The sequence below is a fragment of the Pan paniscus genome, chromosome 16, assembly GCF_029289425.2.
Source record: "Pan paniscus chromosome 16, NHGRI_mPanPan1-v2.0_pri, whole genome shotgun sequence".
Lineage (NCBI taxonomy): Eukaryota > Metazoa > Chordata > Mammalia > Primates > Hominidae > Pan > Pan paniscus.
In genome coordinates this window covers 52,928,766-52,949,660 of record NC_073265.2, presented here as the reverse complement: position 1 = coordinate 52,949,660, position 20,895 = coordinate 52,928,766, and the positions used below count along the sequence as shown (strand labels likewise).

Here is a 20,895-nt window from a genome sequence, read left to right as displayed (position 1 = left end):
CAGTGATTTGTGAGTTGGTTAATAATGAATATGTAAGACTACCTCCCATAAAATTAAGGAATTAATGTCATTATGTGACAAACCAATTTTTTTGTGCCTCTGTTTCCTCATTTGTGAAAATTGGACTAAATAATCTTTAAGGTCTCTTTTTCTTCTGCAGTTCTAATATCAGTTCCTTGCGCATTTTATATTCATTTTGAAAAGTAATTTACAAGTATTAGTAACTAGAAGAACCTTTTATTCTAAAATTTTAATATTTAAAAAAAAAAAAACCCCAAAAAACAAGTTCAACGTGAGGAGCCAGAAGCTATCATTTGTAAGTTAAGGCTAAATACAGATTCTGAATTTGAGGTGCTTTAAGGAAATGAAAAAAGAACGTATATATTTTTTACATTAGCCTCTACTTTATTCTTTAAATATTTTTAACTTAATACATTATGCATCTGTGATATTATTCTTTCAATTTTCAGTTTTTTCTGTGTTACATGAAAGAATATTCAGGTCTACAATTTGGGGAAATTTTTAGGTAGGTTGTTATTTTTCATGTTGAGCAAGAATGAAAATTAAGCTTTTTTTTTTTTTTTTTTTTTTTTTTTGAGGCAGGGTCTCGCCCTGTCACCCAGGCTGGAGTGCAGTGGTGAAAATTAAGCCTTTTTAAATCTTAATAATTCTTTCTAAAACACAGAAGGCAGATAAACCATATATTCTTTGCCATTCTACATTATTTTACTAGGATACGTATAAATTATTTCATAGTTACTTTGTAATATTAGCTCCCTGTTACGAATTTTGAAGTCCTAGGGTTTAATTGACACCAGTATAGTAATTCAAAAATAAGATTCTACATTGAATATTGTTGTTAGTTTGTTTTCTCTGTGGGCATTAGTGTTTAAGTAGTTATCTTCCCAAACTTTTCTATCTAGTTATATAACTGATATAATTTTTATGCATATTTAATTGGGTACCTTAAGATACTTCCCTAATTGAGAAATTTAGTATATTCACATAATAGGATGTTATACAGCAATCAAATAAATGAACCATGGTTACACATAGTAATGTGGGTGAATATTAGCAATATTATATTGAATGAAAGAGTATGTCCAAAAAGGTGATATAAAATGATACTCTTTTTAAAAAGTCAACGACAACTAAAACCATTATTCATCTTAGGAATACATTAAAACAATAAAAACAAGGAAATAATAAACCCAGGCTTCAGGATAATAAAACTTTAGGTAGCAAGAGATGGGCTGGAGGAGGAGCAAATAGATAGAAGTTACTGTTAGTTTTCTAGTTCTTGTGTTCACAGATATTTATTATAAATATGTGATTTCAAAATTGGGCCATGCATGGACCAATGATGAGAGTATGTCATGAAGAAAGGATTGTAGTTAATCAAATTTATGTATCTGAGACCAGTTAAATTAAAGATTTGTAAGAATTGGACATTTATATATTTATTTAAAGCTAATATTGACAAATGACTTGGACAGTTGCTGTTATGTTCAAACATGTTAACATTTTGCTGTCTAATGTAAAGATTTTAGCTTAAAAAATACCCACTGGCAAATCTAATGGTATTATATTTAGCAACTATTTTGATGCCACTTGATAATTTTATATAGGTATCATTTTACAGTAAATCTCATATTCTTGTCTGTGAAACTTTGCTTCCTCTATATAGGAGTTTCACAACCTGCAGTAAATATGCACATGACACAGTCAGTGAGAATGTTCCTTATATTAATGAAACCCAAAGGGTGATGTTTGTGTCTCCTTTTTGTGTAAGTTTACTTGCCCTTCTATATTCATTTTTTGGTAATGTTTCATTGCAGATATGTAGACACTTTGTTCAGTCTTAACTTGCCCTTTGTAATGATAATGTTAAATTAGATGAAATCTTTCTGTTTTGAGTAGGTCTTACCAGCAGTGTCTTAAGTGCCTAGTTCCTTTTTGTTCATAAATGATGATCTGATTTAATACTGCAGAGCATTTTAAGCTAAGCATTTTGAGAACAGCTTCTGCCTTTCTTTTTCTTGTGGCAGCGTGTTGCTAAAGCGCTTACAGAGACACTGGTACATCAAACAGGGCTTTCCCTTTATTTTCTTACATTGCTCTAATTTTTGTTTGTTTGTTGTTTTTACCAAAGCATTTTGCTCAGATTCACTTAATGCATGCGTGTATTCAAACATGAGTATCCATTTTTCACCAGTTGGTTATGGTAGCAGCACTCAGCCTTATCTAGTTTCAGAATGTATGCTCTACTTGATTGCCATTGATATATGTTTATTCTGTTTGTATATAGGTCCTATGCACAGTCAATTGGAATCCCTGAGTGACTCTTGGGCTCGCCTGAAGCATAGCAGAGACTGGTTATGCAACTCCTCCTATTCCTTTGAGTCAGATTTTGATCTTACCAAGTCTCTGGGAGTTCACACTTTGATTGAAAATGTTGTAAGCTTTGTGAGTGGAGATGTGGGGAATGCCCCAGGTTTTAAAGAGCCAGAGGAAAGTATGTCTACAAGTCCCCAGGCCTCCATCATTGCAATGGAACAGCAGCAGTTAAGGGCAGAAGTAAGTCTTTGATATTTACTCCTTATGAGAGCTCTGGAAACTTAAAACTGAACCATTGAATGTATAGTTCTAGGGAAAACCTTTCCTTTTCTTCTATTCCTTGCCTTCCCCTTTCCTGTACCTGAGCTTTTAAACATAACTTTCTTGACTAGAACAGCACGTTATTTTGTTTGAACTAGACAAAAGTGCATTTTAAAATTGTCATCTCTCAGAACAATATACTCAGAAGTCTTCACATGTCTCCTACAAACTAGGGTGAGACTAGTTGATGACAATAGGTCATCAGAGCCTTTTTTTTTTTGGAGACGGAGTTTCACTCTCGTTGCCCAGGCTGTGGTGCAATGGTGAGATCTTGACTCACTGGAACCTCTGCCTCCTGGGTTCAAGCGATTCTCCTGCCTCAGCCTCCAGAGTAGCAGAGATTATAGGCATGCGCCACCATGCTTGGCTAATTTTTTTGTATTATTAGGAGAGACAAAGTTTCACCATGTTGGCCAGGCTGGTCTCGAGCTCCTGACCTCAGGTGATCCACTTGCCTCGGCCTCCCAAAGTGCTGAGATTACAGGTGTGAACCACCACTCCTGGCCCTGAGCCTTCATTTTTGACCCATTTGTCTCAGTTTAAATTAGACACCTGCTTCAGGTTAGAACCTCACAGAAATAATTGCTGCAATCAAGACCCACTGTTGAATGCTAAAATGAGTGAGCAAAACTTGAAAGAGACATAAGATGTTTGCATAGCCTTAAAGTATCTTCCCCCAAATATTTATTAATTATTGTGGTTTTAACATGTCCACAATTCTTCCATAGTTCTCCCTGCAGGAAGTGGAGATTAATTGTTCTCTCCTTGAGAGTGAGCTGGACTTAGTGGCTTGCTTCTAACAAATAGGCTATAGGAAGGAGATAAAATTGTAACTTCACGTTGCAGAAACCTGGCAGGTATCGCCTTAACTAAATGATTAAGATTGGCCGGGCGTGGTGGCTCATTCCTGTAATCCCAGCACTTTGGGAGGCCAAGGTGGGTGGATCACCTGAGGTCAGGAGTTTGAGACCAGCCTCACCAGCATGGTGAAACCCCATCTCTACTAAAAATACAAAAATTAACTGGGCGTGGTGGTGGATGCCTGTAATCCCAGCTACTTGGGAGGCTGAGGCGGGAGAATCACTTGAACCCAGGAGGCAGAGGTTGCAGTGAGCCGAGATCGCGCCACTGCACTCCAGCCTGGGCAACAAGAGTGAAACTCCATCTCAAAAAAAAAAAAAAAAAATCAAGATTAACATCACCTGTATTAAGTCATGTCGATATAGTGTAATGAGAACACTTTATGTGGTATTCTTCCCCCAAATCCATAATTCCACTGTAGTCATGAGAAAAAAATCAGACAACCCAAAATTTAGGGACATCTACAAAATATATGAACAGCTCTTCCAAAGTGTCGTCATGAAAAAGAAGGAAAGACAGAATCTGTCACAGGGTAGGAGAAACTAAAAAGTCATGGCAACTAAATGCAATGTGGTATCTAGGATTAAATCCTGGAACAGGAAATGAACATTATGGAAAACTAAAATCCAAATAAAGTCTTTTAATTAATACTATTTTACTTTAGGTTTAGTTAATAGTATTGTACCAATGTTAATGTCTTAGTTTTCATAAATGTACCATGGTTATGTAAGATGTTAAGATTAGGGGAAGCTCAAGGAAGAGTATACAAGAACTCTCTGTACCATCTTTACAACTTTTCTGTATATCTAAAATTATTTCAAAATAATTTTTTTTTTTTTTTTAAAGAAGAAGGATAAGCTGATCAACTACAGTGATGGGGAGTCTCTTCCTAGGGAAGATAGGGGCAGAAGTTCAAGAAAACCACAGAGAAATAGTTCAGAAGTATTTCTCATTCCTGGGCTAAAGAGTATTCATTTTATATAAACTTATTAATAAAGAAAGCAATAGCAGTACTACCTTATAGTTTTGAAACCTTTACATGTATCTCCTTGTGAGCTTCACAATAGCTGTGTGAATAGATTAGATAAGGTATTATTAGTCTTATTTTATATACGAGGAAACAAATTCAGTAAGTTAAGTGACTTTCCCAAGGCCACACAGTAAGATAAGAGAGTCTGTCCTTGAAACCATGTCTCCTACATCCAAAGCTACTACTTTTCCTGTTGTACTCTAACCCTTTTTATTCTGATGTGTGCTTATAGAGTTTTTAGAAAATCTTCAAAAAAAGTAATAATAAAATAAATGTTTATCTTAGAATAGATGCATATGAAATGTCAGGATTTTCTAAGTGTTAAAAATACTGTTTTTGGCATACAGAGTTTCGTCGTGTCTGAGTTAAGTGAAGAACTCTAAAATATGTTTTTTTCCTCAAGCTTCGTTTAGAGGCACTTCATCAGATCCTCGTTCTGTTGTCTGGGATGGAAGAAAAAGGTAGCATCTCACTGGCAGGAAGCAGGTTGAGTTCAGGCTTCCAGTCCTCCACACTACTCACGTCTGTGAGGCTGCAGTTCCTAGCAGGGTGTTTTGGTTTAGGCACTGTTGGACACACAGGAGCCAAGGGAGAGAGTGGCCGATTGCATCACTATCAGGTAGGTGATGCCTTGCAGTATATACAGATTTTAACTGTCATTTTACAAAGCCACTTTAATAATGTGAAACTTTTTGGTGTTTATGATTCAGTTTAAAAATACAAAGACTTTAAATTTTTTAAGATAGCTCTCATTGGTTCCATTTCCTAAATAATGCAGTAGAGATTAGGTGAGCCGTGGTATTATTGTACTATTGTAGATTATTTGCTGGCTCGGTTTTATTAATCCAGTTTTATTATCCAATTTGGATGGGAATAGATCCAAGTAAGGATAGGGATTGGAGTTTGGGAGGATGGGTTTCAAGAGCTTACATTTTAGATTTGATCGTTTACCTAGTTTGTATGATTCCTTTGATAACTTAGAAAAAAATGTTATCTTTATGTCTTTCATATTTAGGCAGGAAAAACTGCTTTGTGAGGAAATAGATTATACAGACTCGGCCGGGCGTGGTGGCTCACACCTATAATCCCAGCACTTTGGGAGGCTGAGGTGGTCGGATCACCTGAGGTCAGGAGTTCAAGACCAGCCTGGCCAACATGGCGAAACCCCGTCTCTACTAAAAATACCAAAAATTAGCTGGGCGTGGTGGTGGGCGCCTGTAATCCCAGGTACTCAGGAGGCTGAGGCAGGGAGAATCGCTTGAACCCGGGAGGTGGAGGTTGCAGTGAGCCAAGATCACCCCACTACACTCCAGCCTGGGCAACAGAGCAAGACTCCATCTCAAAAAAAAAAAAAAAAAAAAGATTATACAGACTCAACAATTATCAAGCATTTAAAATTAAATTTGGAGGCTGGGCATGGTGGCACCCATCTGTAGTCCCAGCACTTTGGGAGGCCAAGGCTGTTGGATTGCTTGAGCTCAGGAGTTTAAGACCCGCCTGGACAATATGGCGAAACCCTGTCTCTACAGAAAATACAAAAAATCAGCCAAGTGTGGTGGTATGTGCCTGTAGTCCCAGCTACTTGGGAGGCTGAGATGGGAGGATCACTTGAGCCTGGGAGGCGGAGGTTGCAGTGAGCCAGGATTGCACCACTGCACCCCAGCATGGGTGATACAGCAAGACCCTGCCTCAAAAAAAAATTATTATATACTTTATATACTGAAATATAGTAAATAATTAAAAACCATCGTAAGGCTCTAGCATAGACTAGAAATAAAATGTTATTACTTCTTTTTGCAAGCAGGTATTATTGTTGCTAATAGAAAAAGTAATTCTTTATGTGTAATTCAGGATGGGATCAGAGCAGCTAAGAGAAATATTCAGATTGAAATCCAGGTAGCTGTGCATAAAATTTATCAACAGTTGTCTGCTACCCTGGAAAGAGCCCTGCAAGCAAACAAGCATCACATTGGTAAGTAAACCGTTCCTGCAAATGTACAGTGTAGGTTACGTTTTAGCCTGAGGTTATGGCACTAGTTATGTTCTATATTTTGTGTTTAACATTAGTAGATAAACTTATAGGTAAAGAATAAATAATTAAAATTAGTGTTTCATGTTATTAATATGTTAGAAAATGATTCATTTAAATAAATGCTTTGTTTACTGAAAGGAAGATTCTTAACTGTCTCTTTGTCTTTTAGAAGCCCAGCAACGTCTGCTTCTGGTTACAGTTTTTGCCCTAAGTGTTCATTATCAACCAGTAGATGTTTCTTTGGCAATTTCCACTGGTCTGCTAAACGTATTGTCACAGTTGTGTGGTACAGACACCATGCTAGGACAGCCCCTGCAGTTGTTGCCAAAGACGGGTGTTTCCCAGCTTAGCACAGCTTTGAAAGTGGCCAGTACAAGGTTGCTCCAGATTCTAGCCATCACTACTGGGTAAGTATGGTAGATGTCTTTGTAGAACTGTATGAAGTCTGGTCTTCCTCCATTTTAGAATTCCCCCTTTCCCTCTAATCTGCTTTATGTATTTAAGCACTATGTTTGCCCTTCTGTGTGTTTGCCACTTATTTTTTTCTTTTATTTCACATAGGACCTATGCTGATAAACTGAGTCCCAAAGTAGTTCAATCCTTGTTGGATCTACTCTGTAGTCAGTTGAAGAATTTATTGTCCCAAACTGGTGTACTACATATGGCCTCTTTCGGAGAAGGGGAGCAAGAAGACGGTGAAGAAGAAGAAAAAAAAGTTGACTCCAGTGGAGAAACTGAGAAGAAAGATTTCAGAGGTAATGTAAGCCTCTTTCTCTGTCTTTACTTACAAGCATTTATTAAAACCCCATTGTGTGCATATGATTAGAATGTAGAGTTCCTCTTCCTTATGAGGTATGATGGAATTTTTATTTGTTTATTTACAAACCTCTTTTCTCTTCACGTATATATGATTTAGATGAGCTTCTGACCAAACATCTCTGCTTAGAGTCTGTTAACCCTCATGTTGTGACCATACTGCCCATTCTGTAGGTTCAGCCTCTCCTTGGCTGTCTGGGCTCTGGGACCTAGATTTTAGATGATTGATTTTCCCCAGGTTGCATTTTGCCTAGGGGGAAGCTCAGATGTTTTCTTAGCATTTGATCCTGACAAGCCATCTCTAACCTTGATCCTGACAAGGCATCTCTAACCTAAGTCCTGACCTAAATTATCCCCTAGGCCAGGCGCAGTGGCTCACAACCGTAATGCCAACACTTTGGGGGGCCGAGGTGGGTGGATTGCTTGAGCCCAGCAGTTCAAGATCAGCCTGGGCAACATGGTGGAACCCCATCTCTACTAAAAATATGAAAATTAGCCTGGCATGGTGACGCATGCCTGTAGTGCCAGCTGCTTGGGAGGCTAAAGCACAAGAATCACTTGAACCCGGGAGGTGGAGATTGCAGTGAGCTGAGATCACACCACTGCACTTTAGCCTGGATGACAGAGCGAGAGCCTGTCTCAAAAAAAAAAAAAGAAAAAGAAAATTCCCCAGCACCAAGGGTTTTGATATCTGTTTGTTTTCTGGGTTTTTTTTTTTTTTTTTTTTTTGAGACAGAGTCTCACCCTGTTACCCAGGCTGGAGTGCAGTGGCATGATCTGGGCTCACTGCAACCTCTGCCTCCCAGGTTCAAGTGATTGTGCTGCCTCAGCCTGAGTGGCTGGGATTGCAAGTGTGTGCCACCATACCCAGCTAATTTATGTGTTTTTATTAGAGACGGGGTTTCGCTATGTTGGCCAGGCTGATCTTGAACTCCTAACCTCAAGTGATCCGCCCGCCTCGACCTCCCAAAGTGCTGGGATTACAGATGTGAGCCATTGCGCCTGGCCTGATATTTGGGAACTGGATTATAATTAGGAGGAGCTCGACTTCTTCCTAGACTGTTCTGTTCTCTAGTCACCAATAATTCTTTATTATACTTAGTCATCATAGTTATAGCATATTCATTTTTATTGTACAGAGATGTAAAAGACGTTTCAAGTTTAGGCTTTGTTTTCTGACCTTTCCCCATTCTGTTCTTTAAGTTTTCAGAATTCAGTAGCTGACAGCCTAAGATTTTGAATTAGATTTGTGCTTACTGCAGTTTCAAGGTAAATTATGTGATATAAGACTATTTCTTGTTGGCTGTTGGTTGTAACGTAAACTTGTCTCTTCACTGTAGCTGCTCTTAGGAAACAACATGCAGCCGAACTCCATCTAGGGGATTTTTTAGTTTTTCTTCGCAGAGTTGTATCTTCAAAAGCAATTCAATCAAAAATGGCTTCCCCAAAGTGGACAGAAGTGCTTCTAAATATAGCATCTCAGAAATGTTCTTCAGGTACATGTCCTTTGCCTTTGTCTTAGAGTATTTATAGATATTACTTGCATTTTATTAAGATAATGCCAGACTTTAGCAACACTCCATGTGTAACCTTGATTTGAAGGCTTTTCTTTCTTATTTTCTGCGTACCTATTTGATCAAAAGAAAACTCTAATTTCAGAAGTAAAAATTGGCAGAAAATAAATAATGTAGCTCTGGAGAAGATCATAGAATTTATCTAGAGAACTTCATCCTCTTTGTTCAGATTACAAACCTAAGAGTAAGCAGAGAACATCCTGTTTAATACGATATTTTAGCACAGATTCTGACCTTGCTTCTTGGATTATCAGGATGCAGCTCTGAATTTGTACAGTCTCTCTTATCATAATGTGATTTCTGTTGCCTTGATTGTGACTTCTGATTGTTTGATATTTATCACAGTTCTGTAGAATAAGCTTAATCCCTGGTCCTTACCCTAAAAGGTCTGCTTACATAGATTACAGTCAGTCCTTTCCTGTTCTCTTTTGCTAAAATTGTGGTAAAATGCACGTAACGTAAAATTTGCCATTTTAATCATTTAAATATACAATTTAGTGACATTAAGCTTATTCACAGTATTATACAACAATCACTGCCATCCATTTCCAGAACTTTTTTTCATAATCTCTAATCTAAGTATGCCAAAACATAGTGTAATCCTCTATGGCACATGATATTTTATATGTTTACATGCTCAATATACTTTTTTTCTTAATTAGTATAACTTACAACTGCTCCTTTTTTTTTCCTTTAATAAGGTAAGGCTTATATTAAGTTTCAAGAGGATAAAGAAAAATCAGATATTCATTTATTTTCAACTGATCTTATTACAGTTATATGTATTTTTTAATTACATATTTATGTATCAATATCCTATTTTCTACCTTGGATTACTTCATTTATTTATTTATTTTTTATTATTTTGAGACAGAGGCTCTCTGTGTCGCCCAGGCTGGAGTACAGTGGTGTGACGTGATCTCAACTCACTGCAACCTCTCACTTCCAGGCTCAAGTGATCCTCCCGTCTCAGCCTCCCAAGCAGCTGGGATCACAGGCGTGCACCACCACTCCCAGCTAATTTTTATATTTTTAGTAAAGGCAGAGTTTCACCATTTTGGCCAGGCTGGTCTTGAACTCCTGGCCTTAAGTGATCTGCCCGCCTCAGCCTGTAATGTGCTGGGATTACAGGCATGGGTCACCATGCCCGGCTGTTGGCTTACTTTAGAAAAGTATAGTCTGTTTACTCCCGGTTAACCCTAACAATCCCTGTGAGACAGTCAGTGCATGGACGGGGAGAGGCAATGAGAGGGAATAATAAGCATGAGCTTTGGAGATTAACAGACCTGTTTAAAACTCTACCTCTATGAGCTTGTGTGACTTTGGTCAAGTTACATAACTTCTCTGAGCCTCATTTTTCTCAACAGTAAAATGGGGCTGTAATTCAGTTTGTGAGGATTAATAGAATGTATGTGTGTGAAATGTGTAGCATAGCATAGTATCTGGCACAGATACTTTTTTACAATGCTTTTCCCATTATGTATACATAAAAAAACTGAGGCATAAGCATGAATGTATTCATACGCATTCATGGGTACAGGATGGATCCAGAATTCTTGCGATAATAGTTTGAAATCAAGTTTGTTCCACCCATAAATGTTTAGCAGCCTCAGGAATTTTTTTTCCCAGAAGTTCATTTTAACTTTGAATTTAAGTCACATTGATAATAAGAAAAGGTCTTTTCCCCTCCAGGTATCCCTCTGGTTGGTAACTTAAGAACAAGGCTCCTTGCACTTCATGTCCTTGAAGCTGTGCTGCCAGCTTGTGAATCTGGTGTAGAAGATGATCAAATGGCCCAGGTTTTTATTTTTAAAGTTATTAGAAGATGTTTTCCATATTTGCAAAATGATTCACCCAAATCTGTACTTAACAGTCTCTTCAGTTGTAAATGTGTCTTTTATTCAATAGCATAACGTTTACTTTTAGGACTGCTTTCTTTATTATTTCACCCCCAAGGAGAGGGCAAAAAAAATTAAGTTATGGGGTGTGAGAAGTAGAGGGATAGAGAATACTCTGCAAGGTCAGAAGGAAAGAAAAATCTGGAATTTCTTACTAGGTTTGGACCTCTATAGGAAGAAACATGTGGGAGTGTCCTAATCAGAGGTCTAAATAGTAAGGCAAAATGGGACCCACTTTCTAATGGGTTAATATTTCTTTTTTTTTTTTTTTTTTTTTTTTTTGAGATGGAGTCTCGCTCTGTCGCCCAGCCTGGAGTGAGTGCAGTGGCGCGATCTCAGCTCACTGCAGCCTCCGCCTCCTGGGTTCAAGTGATTCTCCTGCCTCAGCCTCCAAGTAGCTGGGACTATAGGCACATGCTACCATGCCTGGCTAATTTTTGTATTTTTAGTAGAGATGGGGTTTCACCATGTTGGCCAGGCTGGTCTCAAACTCCCAACCTCAGGCAATCCACCCGCCTCAGCCTCCCAAAGTTCTGGGATTACAGGCATGAGCCACCGTGCCTGGCTTCTAATGGGTTAATATTTCTAAAAAGTGATATTTAACTTATAACCACTAAAAGTAGCTGTTGAACACTGGTATAATCAAACTTCACATGCGAGTTAATATTACAGTTAACATGATACAGCTTTTCTAAAAATACTTAAAGTTACTTTTTACAAATTTTATCCTTTTTTCTTCAATAAAACAGATTGTTGAGCGCTTATTTTCCCTTCTCTCTGATTGTATGTGGGAGACACCCATTGCTCAGGCCAAACATGCTATTCAGATAAAGGAAAAAGAACAAGAAATAAAACTGCAGGTAATTGGTTTTTCCTAAAAGGTATTTCTTAACAGCATAAGTGAATATGCTGTCACTTGTCTCTGAATGCCTGTTCCTCTGAGGCACCTTGCTCTATCATTTATTCCATTTCCTCTCTTGGCATTCTGTCTCCCTCTCCACTGATTCCCTCCCCTCAGCTTATAACCATGCTTAACTCATTTCCTCTCTCCTAAATCACATTTTTATCCGTGAAGTCTTCTCTGTCTTCTCTCTTGTCCTGTACTACTAAGCTTCTTAGAAGAGTAATCTGCATGTTTCAGCCACTTTCTTCTCATTATCTCTTCAAACCCACCATTTATCTTGTATCAAAGTACAAAATTAAATGACAAAGATAAGTGTTTGTTGCTAAATATAGTATATCCTTTTTTTTCCACTTCTTACTTTACCTCTGGAAACTCTAGCCTTTTGTTATTTTCAAAACGCTTTCTCCCGGATCTCCGTATATTCTCTGCCAATCCTGATTCCCTTTGAAAGCAACTCTTTTTTGGTGCCACTTTTACCTTGCCTTCATCTCAAAATGTTGGTGTTCCACAGAGTTTGATCCTTAGCTTTTCCAGCAGTCTCATCCGTACCCAAAGCAGGGGACCAACATGCTTTGATTTATGGTTTTAAAAGATCACTCTGCAGTGCCTTCCAAACTTAAATGCTAGCCTGGGTGTCTCCCCCTCAAACCCTTCCCCCAGCCCCTTTTTTTGTCCCATTTCTGATTGAAAGCACCACCATTCACCTAGTTTCCCAAAAGCAAATTCCTGGGAATGCTAGATTATCCTAATGTCCCCATGCATGTAGTCACTAGCCTCCATTGATTTATAGCTTGTGAATCCATCTCTTCGTTTACCTTAATTCCTATCTTGGTTTTTGTGATTCCACACTTTTCCTGGTTCTCCTTCTACTTTGATAGAATGGCCTGTTCTCATTCTCCTTTATAGGTTCTTCTTCTATTCAATCTAAGTGTTGGATTAATCCCCATTCCTTCTCAAAGAAACCTTATTCAGACTCATATGCCCATTTCTTATTCAGACTCATTAATCCACATTTCTTCTCAAAGAAACCTTATTCAGACTCATTTAAGACTTGATTCCCAAGTTTTAAATTCAAGTTCTGGCATTTCCCCTGAATTCTAGACTTATATTCCCATCTTCTACTAGTCTTATCACTTAAATGTCTAATAGGCATCTCATACTCAGTATGTCAAAAATGGCGCCCTTAATCACGTTCTGTTTCTTCCCCCAGGCTTTCCCAGCCTCCTAGTGAGTTACTCAAGTGAAAAACCTAGGAGTCATCTTGATGCCTCACCCCCATTTCTCTATCCATACAATCTCTAGATTCTGTTGGCTCGTCTTTAAAACGTGACTTGAATTTGCCTACCTCCTCATCTCTTCTGTCATCACCCTATTCCAAGCCATTATCATCTCTGGCCTGAACTATGCAGTAACCTTCTAAGTGTTCTCTCTGCTTCCATTGTTATGCCCTAAAGTCCATTCTCTGCACAGGATCCAGAATGATCTTTTAAAATTGTAAATCAGAGCATGTTCATCCCCTGCTTAAAATATTCCAATGGTTTCTCGTCATTCTTGGGATAAAATCTAGAGTTCCTTGACCTCTCCCTTTTGCTCACTATAGTCTAAGCAACTTGCCTTCTTCTTGTAGTTCTTGAACACAGTAATCCTGCTCATTCCTTAGGGCTTTAAACTGGCTATTACCTCTAGATATGTTTCTTAGAAATTTCTTGTCATTCAGGTCTCAGTTATCACATCTTCAGAGAGTTCTTCCCTAATCAATCTAGAGTAGTTGCCACACACTCTTTGTCGTGTCACCTGCTTTAATTTCAACATACCACTTAATCCTTGTATTTTCTTATTTTTTCTTTTTCTCTTCCAAAATATAAGTTCTATGAGAGCAGAGACCTAATACCCTGCTGAATATGGAGGACCTGATAGGATACCGGGCAGAGAATAGAGATGCTTAATAAATGCACATTGAATGAATGAATTCAGGCCCTCACTCTTTCTTTCTTTCTTTTTTTTTTTTTTTTGAGACAGAGTCTCGCTCTGTCACCCAGGCTGGAGTGCAGTGGCACGATCTCTGCTTACTGCAACCTCTGCCTCCCCGGTTCAAGCGATTCTTCTGTCTCAGCTTCCTAAGTAGCTGGAATTACAGGCACCTGCCACCACACCCGACTAATTTTTGTATTTTTAGTAGAGACTGGGTTTCACCATATTGGCCAGGCTGATCTCAAACTACTGACCTCGTGATCCACCCGCTTCGGTCTCTCAAAGTGCTGGGATTACAAGTGTGAGCCACCACACCCGGCCCCCTCACTATTTCTTACCTGAACTTGCAGGGATATCCTGATTAGTCAGTCTCTCTGCCTTCATCCTGTATATCCTTGGTAAAATGATGTTTATAAAGCACAGATGTGATCAGAGATCTCCTATATACATCATTCTGTGTAGGTCTCCCTAATGTCAGTAGAGTAAAATTCAAACAATATGACACACAAGGTTTTCCATGATTTGATTTCTTCTTCTCTTTCTAGACTTGTTTTCTGCCAGTTTCATCTTCCAGTCATTACATACTGCTTGTCTTTAAATTACTGAACTCTGTTGCATGTCTGCCTTGGCACATGCTGTACACACTGCCTTAAAATGCCTCTCTCATTTGACCAGCTGCTTACTGCCTTCTCATCATTCAGGACTCAACTTAGAAGTCACCTCCTTTTGAACATTACCTTGTCCTTCTCAAGCATGGTTAGACACACTTTTATGTTTCTACTATACCTATTATGTAATTTTGATTATTCTCCCACTGTAATACTAGCAGTATGTATTTGTCTTCTGTCCATTAATGACCTTAAGCTCTTTATGGGGAAGGGACCATGCTCTATTTATCATTGTGTTCCTGTTGCCCTGCACAGTAACTGATTCATAGTACATACATAATAAATATTTGTGGGATAAAACCAAGGAGCCTCAGAATATATCTTATCTGAGACGTGGATTATTCCAAAATACTGACCCAGCTTCTTTTCTGGTAGAAGCAGGGCGAGTTGGAAGAAGAAGATGAGAATCTTCCTATCCAAGAAGTATCCTTTGACCCGGAGAAAGCTCAGTGTTGTCTAGTGGAGAATGGACAGATTTTAACTCACGGCAGTGGAGGGAAAGGATATGGATTGGCATCTACAGGAGTAACTTCTGGGTGCTATCAGTGGAAGGTACGTAGAAAATCTAATAGTTTTTAGCATTTTGTCTTTTAGTCCTTTTTTTTCCAGGTTCTTATAATAAATGTGTATGTAGAAAGACTGAAAAAAAATCGTGATATGTAAATGTTCTATTATTATGTAAGATAATATAAATGGAAACCAAGTGAAGGATATACAGGAACTCTGTGCTATTTTTGTAACCCTTTTAATTCTAAAGTTATCTCAAAAATGTTAAAAATGGATGTTTAAAATCATGCTATAGCCCTCCCATAAGGAGTCACACAGAACACATTTTCTTCTAACAATGAAAATGAAGCAAAGCGTGTGATGTTTTTGTCTAGGAAAGCCCATTAGAAATTCAGTGCCCACAATTTTTATAGGGAACTGTTCATATTGGTACCCTCTGCCTAGCATGTACTAAAATTTTAGATTCCCAGAAGGAAAGCTAGTATTTAGCATAAACCATATTGTTCGTACAATCTAGATACAATAAGCCAGCCTGTATCAGTTGGGTAAAATTTTTATCAGTATAGGGGACTGTTTACCAGTCAAGTTCCCCCATGCCAGCCAAGGGCCAACATTGCAAGCAGGCATATTTCTAAGGATAGTAGTCTCTGTTGTGTTAAGTCCTTCTTTTGCACAGTCTACTCCTTTATCTCTTGGGCATGGTATATATACAGTAAAACTATCAATAGGACCCCATGCAGGGGGATAAGATTGGCCAGTAATATTGACTTCGGTTATGCCTTTTAGGGGTCCTAGACTTAGCCAGTTAAAACAGATCTCATTAACCAACAGGTCTATCTTAAAAAGCCATGTGACTTCATTTTTAAGCTTTTGTCTTAACTTTTAAAATGTAGATTAGTCATCAATTTAGCACTGGACAACTCTGGCCAGTCCAGGACTGAGGTATTATGATAAGGTGCACACACAAGAAATATAATCCTTTAGGGTATATCTGTTGCCCTTGGAAACAAAGAATTTATAATTATTAGGGCACCTGTAATCAGAACATATAATAGGCAGCACAGGTTAACATGACACCAATGTGACCTGCCCCCGTGGGGCCTTCCACTCTGCGCTCCCAGTTCAGTCTGAATAATTAAGTTGAGTCTTGGTTTCAGAGGGACTGTCTGAAAGCAGTCAATTTTAAAGGATTTTGTTTTCTGTGACAACATTATTCCTGCCTCAAGAGTGTGGATGACATCTCGAGGTGTTTTGTGGAAACTGCAGGAGCTGGAGCCACCCACCGTGGTCTTTTGACAGACTTGACAAGTTTGATGAGAAGCTCAGCAATCAGTTTGAATTTAAAGTGCTCACAGCAGCTTTCAAGACAAAATAGTTTTATTTTCTTTTGTGTTTTTGGTTGAGACGGAGTCTTGCTCTGTCACCCAGGCTGGAGTGCAGTGGTGCGATCTTGGCTCACTGCAACCTCTGCCTCCCGGGTTCAAGCGATTCTCCTGCCTCAGCCTCCCAATTAGCTAGGACTACAGGCGCCTGCCACCACGCCTGGCTAATTTTTTATATTTTTAGTAGAGACAGGGTCTTGCCATGTTGGCCAGGCTGATCTCGAACTCCTGACCTCAGGTGATCCACCCACCTTGGCTTCCCAAAGTGCTGGGATTACAGGTGTGAGCCACCGCGCCTGGCCCAACATAGATTTTTTTTCCCCACTAGAAGATAGAGAACTTTTAGGAACAGTTCTGAAAAACAGATCATTAATGTCCTCCCCACTCCTCCATATTTTCCCAAGTCTTGAGTTTTTGTTTTTTCTCTGTATGAAATTGAGTGTCCCATTTAGTAATTACAACTTTAAATTTTTTAATTTTTAAAAATCATTTGTTATTTTTATCTAGACCTTTTGTCCAGAGGGGTTGGATGCAAGAGGAAGAGTATTCACACAAAAACATTTGCATACAACTTAACCAGAAAGGTTAGGAATTGGCCAGGACAAAATTTCAGTTACAGTTTATTTTTTTCAAAATAGGTGTATAAAACCTTCTACATCTTTCGTCCTAATCATTTATCCAGTGGGCAGTCTGAAAAAGATCAGTTTCTTTCTGGGAACAGTTTTATTTAGTAAACTGCTTTATTGGTGTGTGTTGTTTATCAGGAGAAAGGTGGGGGATGTAGAGTCAATTGATCAGTCCCTTGTTGCAAACTGCAACTATTCTAGAAAGCTTAACATGTTGGGACATCACCTAGAGGGTATTGAGAATACAGTCTCTTAAAGAGTGGTTGGAAGTATATTGCCCCCAGAAAACACACTCTTTTCGTGGATACCTGCAAGAAACCTGGACAGTCCAGCCAGCATCTAAGATGTTTTTCAGACTTTGTGGCCCCACAGAGGGGGAGTGTTCCAAATCCACAACAGTCCCAGATTTTGAGTTTTGTTCATTCAGCTTGTGCCTGCTTTTAGCTGAGCACAACTCACTTTGGGTTGAAATAACCTAGAGCACACAGTGTCAGGTTTTAGCTTATAGTCAGATCCAGGCAATTAGAATGTGTGAGTTCAGGATTCCAAGCCAGCAGCTTTTTGGGGCAGCAGTTAAATCTAGATGGGGCCAGTTATGGGGGCATGTGCCTATACAGTCCCAGTACTTGGAAGGCAGAGGATTGCTTGAGCCCAGGAGTTTGAAGCCACAGTGAGCTCTGTTTACACTACTGCATGCCAGCCTGGGTAACAGAAAGAGACCCTATCTCTTAAAAACAAAAACAAACCTTAGATGGTGTAGGACTTGACAATAGTGTTTTAAGTCCAGGCTTGAAAACAAGGCTTTTCTAAGCTCTGTTTGCTTGTCAATCTTGGAGTCCAGATTGACCCACTCCGAAATATGTACTTAGGCTAGAAAGTCATCAGCTTGTAAGTGTTAGACATATGATTTTATAAGAACTTGTTAGCCACTGAATGTTTTTTAAAACTCTAAAAGCATATCTCTATATCTCCATCTAGAGCTTGCCTCTCTTTTATTTTATCTCTGTTTTCCCAGAGACTCCAATAGGAAAAAATCATAGCAAAAACCCACCAGTTATAGACACTTGTTTTGTTTTTAATATAGAGTTTAAATTCCAATCCACCCACTGGTGACAAAAAGCAAGTAAGTTGTGTCCCACTAGTATGTTTTTCTTTTGGAGCTTTCCCTGATCAGGATGAAACTTTAGCATTTATGAAGTTACAAGCTTGTAACATTTTGCATCTTAATTTTTTTTCTTTCTTTCTTTTTTTTTTTTTTTTTTTTTTTTGAGACAGAGTGTAGCTCTGTTGCCCAGGCTGGAGTGCAGTGGCACAAACTCGGCTCCTTGCAACCTCCACCTCCCAGTTTCAAGGGATTCTCCTGCCTCAGCCTCCCGAATAGGTGGGACTGGAGGCACGCATCAGCATGCCTGGCTAATTTTTGTGTTTTTAGTAGAAATAAGGTCTCACCATGTTGGCCAGGCTGGACTTGAACTCCCGACCTCAAGTGATCTGCCTGCCTCGGCCTCCCAAAATGCTGAAATAACAGGCATGAGCCATTGTGCCCAGCCTTTGCATCTTTTTTTTTTTTTAATCATACATCCAGATGTAGTTGCCACAAAATAAAGCTGTTTTTAAAAGTTTTCTTCCTCCCTTCTCACATCTTAAGTTTACTCAAACCTCTAGCAATAAATTTAGCATTTACAAGATAAATTGTGGCAGGGGGAGAACCTGCTGTAGCAATAGCAGCAGCTCAGCTTAAGAAAATAGCTGGAGTAGTTCCTTTCTATTCTGGTTTGTTTTTGTATATTTTGTAGAGATGGGGTTCTTGCTTTCTTGCCCAAGGTAGTCTCAAACTCCTGGCCTCAAGCAGTCCTCCCTCCTTAGCCTCCCAAAGTGCTAAGATTACAGATGTGAGCCCCTGCACCCACACTCAAAGCTGTCAGGGGTTTTTGAACCCTTTCCCCTCCCACTGGAGGAGAGAGCAACTACAAGCTAATTTTTCTACTCTGGCTCATCTAAAGCCCGCTTGTGGGAATATTTGGGCCCTTTCTCTTCAGGAAAGAAGTTGTTCCTGGAAGAAAGAACAGCACAGTTTTTACCCGAGCTGCTCTTTTTTCCTAACTTTAGCTAGCAAGGCCAAGAGCGTCCGGGGTAGCAAACCAACTGTCTTGTGGTTGGATTTATCTTAAAAATTGATAGGTAACTTTTGCCCCTCACAACAGATAGCAGTCCACCTTCTGTTTCATACTATGTGTAACTCCATAGCTACCTAGGTACCAGAGTTTTATCTTTTCCTTTCGTCTCTTTGTTTTTCCCCAGCAATATTTAACTATATTCTAATGCATCAGGGTTGTTCTAGTGAATCTCACTGCTGCCACTGCTAAGTCATGAGTCCCCAAGACCACCCTCACATTCAGAGATTCACTAGAAGGACTCGTCAGACTCCACATGTTGATACACTCATGACGGAGACTTATATTATAATGATGCGGTAAGGATATACACCCAGTTAATAAGGGAAGGACACAGGTGAGGTATAGAAGAATCCTGTAGGCTTCCTTCTGTTCTCTCCCTGCCATGAGCACAAGTGCACAAGCTTTCCCCAGCAAGAAAAATAACATGTGTGTGATGTTTCTAGAGAACCCCATTAGAGATTCAAAACCCAAGGTTTTTACTGGGGGCTGGTCACGTAGACACCTTCAACCTGACGTGTACCAACATTTCATACTCCCAGAAGGAGAGCAGGTATTCAGCATAAACCACATTGTGTGTTTAAATGTTCTAGGTCAGTGAGCCACCTTTATCACTTAGGGGAAGTTTTTTTTTCTTTAAATCAGTGTAAGAAACTTTACCAGTCAAATTCCCAGGTCCTAGCCAAAGGCCAGTGTTGCAAGCATGCCTTTTTGAAAATAGTAATAGTCACACTAGGTGTAGTGGCTGATGCCTATAACCCCAACACTTTGGGAGGCCGAGGTGGGAGGATTGCTTGAGGCCAGGAGTTCAAGACCAGACTGTGTAACATAACAAGACCTCATCTCTACAAAAAATAACTAGCCCGGCATGATGGTGTACACCTGTAGTCCTAGTTACTCAGGAGACTGAGGCAGGAGAATTGCTTGAGCCCAGGAATTTGAAGCTTCAGTGAGCCATGATCATGCTACTGTACTCCAGCCTGGGAAACAGAGTGAGACCCCATCTCTTTAGAAAATTAAAAACAAAACAAAACAAAACAAAACAAAACAATATACCTAGTCTCAGGCTTAATATATTAACTCTTTTTCTAAACAGAGGTATATGCAAGACAGTAGTTAAAATCTATATGTAAAGAATTAAAGTTTTCATTAATTTCTGGACTAAACATACTTCCTCAGCTTCATTATTAAGTTCTAAGTTAGAATTGCTTATTTTAAATACTATAGATATTCAAAGGTTATTCTAAATGCTCTGCAAGATAAAGAATAAGTTTGTTTTAAAATCTTTCTAAATTGATGCGATTATTTTTGTGTTATTTTTATTTATGCTGAAAAGAACATGTTCCCATAAATGCATTAGTATTATTTATAAACATATTTTCAGTATTGGTTAATGCAGTTAATAGTATATAAATAGATTTTTTGAGTATTAATGAATATCCCACTTTTATTTTAGTTTTATATTGTGAAGGAAAACAGAGGTAATGAAGGCACGTGTGTTGGAGTTTCTCGCTGGCCAGTACATGACTTTAATCACCGCACTACCTCGGATATGTGGCTCTATAGGGCCTACAGTGGTAACCTCTATCACAATGGAGAACAGACTCTCACATTGTCCAGCTTTACTCAAGGAGATTTCATTACCTGTGTGTTAGACATGGAAGCCAGGACCATTTCTTTTGGGAAAAATGGAGAGGTACTGACACCCATTCACAAGCATTACATTTTTCTTGTTTCTATTTATAGTCAACTCGGTTATTCAAGTGCCACGTATTCAGTTTATAGATTATCTGC

The 20,895-nt window shown here is 38.9% G+C and overlaps 1 protein-coding gene across 1 annotated transcript in view; it reads left to right on the top strand.

The window, feature by feature from the left end:
- Positions 1-20,895, top strand: part of HERC1 (HECT and RLD domain containing E3 ubiquitin protein ligase family member 1) — a 230,944-nt gene that overhangs the window by 137,846 nt on the left and 72,203 nt on the right. The window contains exons 26-35 of the mRNA XM_034938907.3: positions 2,309-2,577; positions 4,953-5,168; positions 6,401-6,521; positions 6,751-6,988; positions 7,143-7,336; positions 8,738-8,893; positions 10,664-10,770; positions 11,619-11,729; positions 14,788-14,964; positions 20,558-20,797. Of these exons, the coding sequence (XP_034794798.2) occupies positions 2,309-2,577; positions 4,953-5,168; positions 6,401-6,521; positions 6,751-6,988; positions 7,143-7,336; positions 8,738-8,893; positions 10,664-10,770; positions 11,619-11,729; positions 14,788-14,964; positions 20,558-20,797 (1,829 nt within the window). The remainder of the gene's footprint in view (positions 1-2,308; positions 2,578-4,952; positions 5,169-6,400; positions 6,522-6,750; positions 6,989-7,142; positions 7,337-8,737; positions 8,894-10,663; positions 10,771-11,618; positions 11,730-14,787; positions 14,965-20,557; positions 20,798-20,895) is intronic.